Source organism: Belonocnema kinseyi, chromosome 7 (assembly GCF_010883055.1).
Source record: "Belonocnema kinseyi isolate 2016_QV_RU_SX_M_011 chromosome 7, B_treatae_v1, whole genome shotgun sequence".
Lineage (NCBI taxonomy): Eukaryota > Metazoa > Arthropoda > Insecta > Hymenoptera > Cynipidae > Belonocnema > Belonocnema kinseyi.
Genome location: NC_046663.1, coordinates 95,257,416 through 95,265,975, shown reverse-complemented (window position 1 = coordinate 95,265,975; position 8,560 = coordinate 95,257,416). Strand labels below are relative to the sequence as shown.

The 8,560-nt window shown below is 31.7% G+C and overlaps 2 protein-coding genes across 2 annotated transcripts in view; one reads left to right on the top strand and one right to left on the bottom strand.

Annotated features, from left to right (window-relative positions):
• LOC117176218 (lachesin) overlaps positions 1-2,761 on the bottom strand; it is an 11,606-nt gene extending 8,845 nt beyond the window's left edge. Inside the window, exon 1 of the mRNA XM_033366350.1 lies at positions 2,449-2,761. Coding sequence (XP_033222241.1) covers positions 2,449-2,494 — 46 coding nt within the window. The 5' untranslated portion in view covers positions 2,495-2,761. The remainder of the gene's footprint in view (positions 1-2,448) is intronic.
• A 4,235-nt stretch (positions 2,762-6,996) lies between these two features.
• Positions 6,997-7,423, top strand: LOC117176566 (integrin-linked protein kinase homolog pat-4-like). The gene has a single exon (XM_033366820.1). The coding sequence runs from the start codon at positions 7,301-7,303 to the stop codon at positions 7,421-7,423; it is 123 nt and encodes a 40-aa protein (XP_033222711.1). The 5' UTR covers positions 6,997-7,300.
• The last annotated feature ends 1,137 nt before the right edge of the window (positions 7,424-8,560 follow it).

Here is an 8,560-nt window from a genome sequence, read left to right as displayed (position 1 = left end):
AAACCAGTCGAACGACAAGATTTGTTAGGGCCAGTTTGACCTAGTCTTTTGACTGCCACTGGCAGCCAATGCAGCCAATGGCTGCCTTTTGGTGAGCCCTGTGTTAGAGCAATATGAATAAAAAAGTGCAATAGATATCAATTCATTTTAATCATAAATATTATACTAGGGTCTAAAGTTAATCATTAACTATAAAATGTTTTGTTGATATTGAATTCAATTTCAAATTTCTTCCCAATAGTTCCAAATTCGTGGCACTGTCGTATCTACCCAATAGACGTATACGTTCAATATAGATAATTGTGATAATAGATAACTGCAGGGGACCCCAAAACCCACAGGTGCAGCGTGACTGAGGAGCACTCGGCCTTTTGTAAGATCTACCCATTTTCTATCCGCGGGAAACTAAGAACATTATTGACCCCTCGAAAAAAATCCCATTTGGAAAGATTCGGAGAACCCTTTTTTCTGGTATAACTTGAAGGATTTTGAAATACAATAGTAGATACGATATAAAACTGTATAAAATTAGTTCAGAATGAAATTTCGAAAATCGAACAAATTAATTTTTTTTTTAATTGATCAATTAAAATTCAAAGAAATTGAAATTGAATTAGCGCTTTTAAATAAAAATAATTTTTAATTTGATACTGCATTAAACTACATTGAATTTTTCAAAGTCAAAGCTGCATAAATTGTAGAATTAAAAATATTTATACATTAAAAGAAAATTGTAATTTTTTATTTTATTCCTGTTAGATTTAATAATTTAATACATTATTAAGTCCAATTAACAATTTTTTGAACTTTTAGTATAGAAAAATTTGTTATCAGGGATTTAAAAATTGATTATGTTTTTAATATTAGGTCATAAAAACTCAAGAACGCGTAAATCTCATCCTTTGTATAAAAGTAATCAAAACAAAGATATACAGAAAAAATATAAAGTAACGAAAAAGTAACTTAAAAAAAGTTATCAGTTACCGAGTTTCTTTCGAAAAGTAACGAAGTCACTAAAAAAGTTACAGGTAACTTAACTTTTAAAGTTACTTCGTTACTTTTAACGAGTTACTACCCAGCACTGGTGGGGCTAGTGCCAACTAGTGTTGGGTAGTAACTCGTTAAAAGTAATTAAGTTACTTGCAACTTTTCCAAGAACTTCATTACTTTTCAAAAAAGTAACTGTAACGTAACTTAGTTACTATGTTCCCGGTAACTGATAACTTTTTTTAAGTCACTTTTTCGTTACTTTACATTTTTCTGTATATCTTTCTTTTGATTACTTTTATACGAAGGATGAGAATTTTAAAAATTGCGCGCGTCGAGGAAACAAAAGATGATCGAGCATTTAAAGCCAAAAATTCTCAAATTTCACTTGAAACCGACCTACGGATCGAAAATTTTCATAAAAAATGTGTTTGTAGGCTCACAGGATCAATGTTAAAAAAAATTATTCACAAATTTACCTCAAAAATAACCTATACAAGTGGAAATTTTCAATAAAAGCTGAAAAATCTTAACCGTACACGTTTATACGAAACCCTTATGTGAGGGCGCTTGCCGCTCGTTTCACGACCTGATCTTTTAATTCAAACTAATGTATTTTGTTGGAAATTAAATCATCAGCAATATTACTTTATAGATAAACTAATTTTTTCGGAGATTTTATTTTCGGCACCACAACTTCGCTTCGCTTTTCAATTTGAAATCTTAAAATTGCTTAACTCTCCACACTTGCATGCACGATTTAAAAATATTGTTAAATTTTCTTGTGAGGCTTTTAATTTTTCTGAAATCACACGATTTTGGTAGTTGCTTAAATTTCGTAACGATAACGGCTTTCAATTTTATCCTGGAAATTTTAAATTCACAATTTTTTACCACGCACTCTGAAACTTAAAAAATTACTAAAATTACTTGCAGGTGCGTCACAGGGATTACCTGGAAACGAAACGATTTTCAATATAATTACTTACATAAAAACGTTGGTAATTGTTCAAATGAAATCTGAATTAAACATCAGCGCACTTGGAAAATTGGAAATAATCTTTTAGTAAATATTCTACAGAGTCTGAAAAATTCCATTCTCAAGTAATTACGAGTAAACTATCCCGCTCTAAGTTTGAAAGAAAAAAAATATTACAAATACTTCATGGAAATTCTAAAACATTAATGCAAGCAACTTATAGTAAAAGATTTGGATAAAAGTAAATGAAATATAATTTTCAAGAACATATTTCAAAAATATCAATCGCCTCAAAATAATACTCTAAAATAAAAAGTTCATGTTCTATTTTTCCGTTAGGGCTCTGATAAAAGAGATTCTGACTTAATCGGTCTTCTTCAGTTTCTCGCGTAATTCGCTTAAAAAATTCAAATAATTATAATAATAATATAATAATAGACGGGCTTCTTATTTTCCATTATGCATGTAATTAATTAATTTACCTATTTGTAGTAGCGTGAACGCCAGAGTCACGCCAAGTGACTTCATCGTGACACACCCAAGGATGAGCAATCAACGCTTAAGAACACTTTACGTTATTTTTCAAGGCATAAGGCACCACCGATAGAAGAATGTATTGCTTGACCGAGATTTAGCGAAAGGTTTGCGTTTTTCGTCGCGATAATTCCACGAATTATTTCGACGAAAAATCCACTTGTATTCAAACAACGCAGGTTGCGTTATTACACAGGTGTCTCGATAAATATGGAGGCGGACGACGCTACCTTTGTATAAATAGAATAGAAGGAAGGAAAAGGGATGAATGGGAGGCAATTGGATATCACAAAATCCTGCCAAACCGACAGAGCCATTATCTACTGCGCAAGCGCAGGTATTTGAGATTGGGTGGCGGAACTCCAAGATGTCTACACGCCGAGGGCCAAATAGCAAAGATGGGTTGTGACATGTCACTCAGGTTCTCTACGTATAATACATAAACGACGTAATTATACGTGGAACATTGTAGAAATCTATGTAGAATACATATCAAAGATGGCGAACGTTGTTTACTTTGCCGGGCTGCATTTGACAGATTTGAATAACTGACATAACCTCTTATAAAGCAGTTCAATCGCTTTAATTTTAATATTAAGAGTAAAAATGTTAAGAACAAGTGTAAAAAAATAAGTCAGGAAAGAAATCGTGGAAAAACATTAATTTCGAGCGCGACCGATTACTTACACTGGTGTTCCACATGCTCGAAAACTTTGCGGATTATGAAGGACAATAAACACGTATATTATTATTATTTTTTAAATAATTTGTTTAGGAATGTGATAAATAATGACGAATACTGAATTAATTGCTCATTATTAGTTATTTCCATAAGGAAATTGGGTATTTTTAGATTAAAGAATTCGAAAATCCCACCCATATAGTCACGTAATCAAATGTAAAATCATGGACATAGGAAACACGGGACTAGGCATGCCATCCTAACATGGGCGAGCGGGATTGAATCCACAAGAGGAGGGAGAATTCCTTGAGTGGGGAGAGCCGTCATCTTACGATGTGCCGTTCGATTATGCGCCCGAGCATTTTTGCCGACAAACTGTGTTACGTTGAAATAAACATGTAGGAAACCATAAAATATACGCGATGTATTATACGTACCCATCCCTGCCAAATAGTGGGATCCAGCCAAATCTCTGGTACAGCACTGCTCGTAACGAGTGCCCGAACTCTTCTACGCATACTTTGCGCTCGGTCTCTGATTCGTTGCAGTTGGCGCGCAATTTGAAATGCTAAAAAATAACATTTTTATTGTTTACTATGAATATTGTCATTTTAACTTATATAAATATTTATTAGACCGATATTAATGAATCTTGATCAAAATAAAAATTTATTAAATGCATACTGTGTAAATAAAAAATATCCTTTGGTACTCACTTGTATTTCTCTTGTATATTTTTCCTTATTCGAAAATTTTGTTCTTTAAAGTTTATTAAAATATTAAAATCCATTGACAATCTTGTTTTTCAATAGAATTATACTAATTAATGCAAAAATTTATATATTTAGCAAAAACAACCATAATACCGTAAGAAAGAAATACCGGCTGAGTGAAGACAATGTGTTTTGTCAAGTGTCATTTGTTTTTTCTAAGTGGATTGACTCAAGTGAATTATCGCAGGCAAAAAAGGATTTGGATGCCCAAAATTTGGAGAAAAAAAGGACTATTTCACGGGATACCCAGGTAAGTAATAATCCATTTCATAAGTATATCATTAAAATTGGTAGATTTGCTTGATGCAGGTAGCGACGGTGATACTGTGCAAATAAAAGATATCCTTTGGTACTCACTTGAATTTTTCTTGCATATTTTTCAATATTCGAAAATTTTATTATTTAAAGTTTATTAAAATATTAAAATTAATTTTATTGTAGAGAAATGTTAAAATTTTGTTCCAGTTATGTTATAAATATTGTGCAGAATATTTTCATTCATATTTGCGCGAAGTGAAATTTCAAATCAAACAATTATTTTTTCATTAAAATTTATTTACAGATAAGGGCATGTGATACTTAGAAAATTTTCGATTTTACCAGTTTTAGGTTCCCCCGGCTTTTTTTCTAGAATAATAAATATTTTGTCTTAAAAATTTGGGAAATGATAGCGAACATGCTAACGGACGTCCCCACACACTTTTTTTGTGTTTTTTTATCAAGAAATTTTTGATATTGCTAACAACGTGCGTATATATTTCGAGGTTATGTGTGTTACAATTCATCCGAGCGTTACTTCCAAACTACACAATATTTTTGGCTGAAAACTTTGGACTTACAAATAAACATAATAAAGAATCTGCCGGAACTAACCTTGTTTGCAGGTAATCAAAAAAGTTTATTTCCTAAATAATTTCCAGATTATCGGAAAGGCAGAGTTGAAAAACGACGTAACCTCAAAATAATGCATATGCATAAAATTATTATTTAGCACAATAAATTCTTTTGTTATTATCCCTCAAAAAAGAGTCCGGGGACGTCCGTTATGATATTTTATAGCATCGCCGAATCGGTTTTTTTTTAATTTTCATTTTTGTGGAAAAAAATCCGGGGAAACTGTAAGTATCACATGCCCATAAGGAGTTTAAAATTTTAAATAAAGTATTGAAAAAAAAAATTAAATTCGATTTTGAGAAAGAAATTAAATTTAGTACAAAAGCGTGTGACTTACCTGCTTTTTAAGTAATATATTTAATTACTCATAACATATTAGTATTATATATTATATAATTACTATTATTTTCTAAGATAAGTAAATAGTATTGTAAAAATAATCAGCTTAGCATAGTGTGACTACTCATATTCCCGAGCAATATAACGTCATCCTTTAAAATAATTGAAATCCGATAAAATCCTTCGAAATATCTTGAAACCCTTAAAATACATTAAAATTATTTTGAAATCCCTGAAAGTCTCTTAAAAACTCTTAAAATACATCAAAATTGAAATCTAAAATTCTCAAATCTCTTGGAACCCTTGCAAATTTCAAAAAATCCTTTAAAATCATTGAACTCCCATGAAATCCTACGAAATCCTTTTTAACTTTCTTGACTTGAACGCCAAGTACTACTACCGATATCATCTGTATTACCGTCGCTATATGCATCAAGCAAATCTACCAATTTTAATGATGTACTTATGAAATAGATTATTACTTAACTGGGTATTCCGTAAAATAGTCCTCTTCTTCTCCAAATTTTGGGCATCCAAATCCTTTTTTGCCTGCGATAATTCTCTTGAGTCAATCCACTTAGGAAAAACAAATGACACTTGACAAAACACATGGTCTTCACACAGCCGATATTTCTTTCTGTCGGTAATTATGGTTGTTTTTACTAAATGTTTAAATTTCGTTATTAATTAATATAATTCTATTGAAAAACAAGATTGCCAATGCATTCTAATATTTTTAATAAACTTTGAATAACAAAATTTTCGAATAAGGAAAAATATGCAAGAAAAATACAAATGAGTACCAAAGGATATTTTTTATTTGCACAGTATGCACTTAATAAATTTTTATTTTTATTAAGATTCATTAATATCGGTCTAATAAACATTTATATAAGTTAAAATGACATTATTTATAATATACAATAAAAATGTTATTTTTTAGCATTTCAAATTGCGCTCGAACAGCAACGAATCAGAGACCGAGCGCGACGCATGCGTAGAAGAGTTCGGGGCACTCGTTACGAGCCCTGATCCACAGAGTATCCCACACATGCACCACGGTGTGTCCAATCCCGGGTTGTGCAGTGACGCATCACTCGAGGTTTCTGACGTATTTTACGTAAAAAATGTATTATACGTAAAAAACCTGTGAAAAACGTAATAAACGTAATAAAGGTGATTGACTCGTATATAGCATAATATAACCTCACTTTTTTAAATTATGTTCATGTGTACCGACTTACATTGTTGTTGTTTATGAGAACTTCATTTGACATAAAAATATCACCAAGAATATCAAAACTGACACCACTCATTTCACAATTATTATTTTGACTGCTTTCATCTAATTGCATCAGGTTTTCTTCTGATGCGTTCATAATTATAACGCACTTTTTTCTGAAAAAAAGGCATTGAAATCAGCGAAAATCCTTTGATGATTTGTTTTTTTATTTTTAATATATTTGTATTTCGGATGGTTTGAAAATTCACCTGTGGTTTCTTAAACTTTCTTTAGCCGTATTCGATAATACGCAGTTGTATCCTTTACAAAACGCAAAATAGTTACCGGTGCTATTTTAAAGTTATGGAACGAAATGTGATAATGTCGACGCCATCTTGAAAACGTATATTACGTTTTGTACAAAACTGAGGACATAATATACGTCCGTAAATTACGTCGAAAACCTCATGTAATTTACCTAAGGCATATAACGTGAACAGCCCTGGTCCACTACTATAGGAAAAGTGGGGAAAGAATGGTAGTAACTGCTATGTCCCCTAGATGGCGCTCGTGTGCGTTCAGATTAAAAATTAAATTGAGCAGGCGATAGAAGAGCATCCCACTCAATCATGATTATTAGTGCGTGTTCTGTAACAATTAATTCCTGCAAGTGTGTTTTTTGAATTGTAAAAATAAAGTACAAAGCCTTCGAGTGTAATCTGACAACGTACAATTAGTGTAACTCTGTGAAAAGAATGATAATACACTCAACTAAAGGCAGCTTGGCTATGCTGAAAATACCAATACAAAATCGTTTTTAGACGTGCGTCGAGCTATTCCTGTGTTTTATTAATAGCCATTGCTCCTATTCCTTATAATAATTTGCCAAAATGGAGGATGTATTTCAATGGTGTCGAGAGGGAAATGCGATGCAAGTTCGGGTCTGGTTAGATGACACTGAACACGACATGAATCAAGGGTATGTGGCGATCAGTTCTCCTTTTTTGGTCTGAACCCCCTGTGTATGTTTATTCTACCAAAACATTACAGTCTTCCCCATGTATTTTATGTCGCCTTCTTATTTTTAAACCAAATAAGCCGAAAAGTTGGGAAACTGCAGAGAATACATTAATCAGGGCTGTTAATATATTTTCTGTCATTTTTCATAAAATTTCAGCGAGATGTCTTTTTTAGTTTAAAAATAAGAAGGCGGACAAAAATACATGGGAAATGTAACAATATGCCTTTACTAACTTTAACTTTAAAAAAATATAACTAGAAGTTTTTTTGTGAAATATTATTATTGAAATTGTTATAATAAACAAATTTAATACCAAAAACTTTTTACTCTGGGATTGCTAAAAATTAAATCTCCCTACCGAAAAGAATCTCTGAGTATATTCTAAAAATTCTCTAGGGTCAGAGAAGCTCAGAGAAATTCTCCGCAGGCACTCAGGTAGATATATTTTAAGGTCCTGGTAGTTCTTTTGAATGTTTTAAAGGCTTTAAAATATCCTTTCCGGAATTGAAATAGAAATACGATCATAAATAACAAGCAGAGAGGCTGAAATTGAAATAAGAATTCGATCATAAATAACAAGCAGAGAGGCTATATCAATACAGTAGCCGACACTCAAGGGTCCTTTGTTAAGCTTTCGGATTAAAATATAGAAGTAGATTTTTTTAATTTTATAGTTAACAGCCTAAAACATAATAATTCGGAATCTACGGGTTTCGATGATTTCAGATATCTAACTTTTTTTTAAATGCTTAAGATTGGAATTAATACAACTTTTCTCGTAAATGGAGTGAGATACGCCAAAAAATACAACATTTTTTAATTCAACTAGAAAATTTTATATTAGCATATAAGTTATAATTATAAATAAGTATAATATGAAAATTCATCAATTAAAAAAAAAAGTGTTAATAATTTGAAGAGAAATTTAAAAAGGGAGAGCGGATTAGCCACGGCCAACTACTGTAAATAACCCTGTCCGCCCGGTACGTGACGAATACAAAAGGAACCTTATATTGCCGTCGCACCACTCTTAAGGGCATGTGACACAGCTAAATACCTATATTACCGACCTCACTTTTTCAGTTCACTGAATGTTTTTTTAAACCTAAGAACTTTTTTTATAAATAAA

What these genes read in the sequence shown, in the direction of transcription:
- LOC117176566 (XM_033366820.1), top strand. Translation starts at nt 7,301, where the DNA reads ATGGAGGATGTATTTCAATGGTGTCGAGAGGGAAATGCGATGCAAGTT.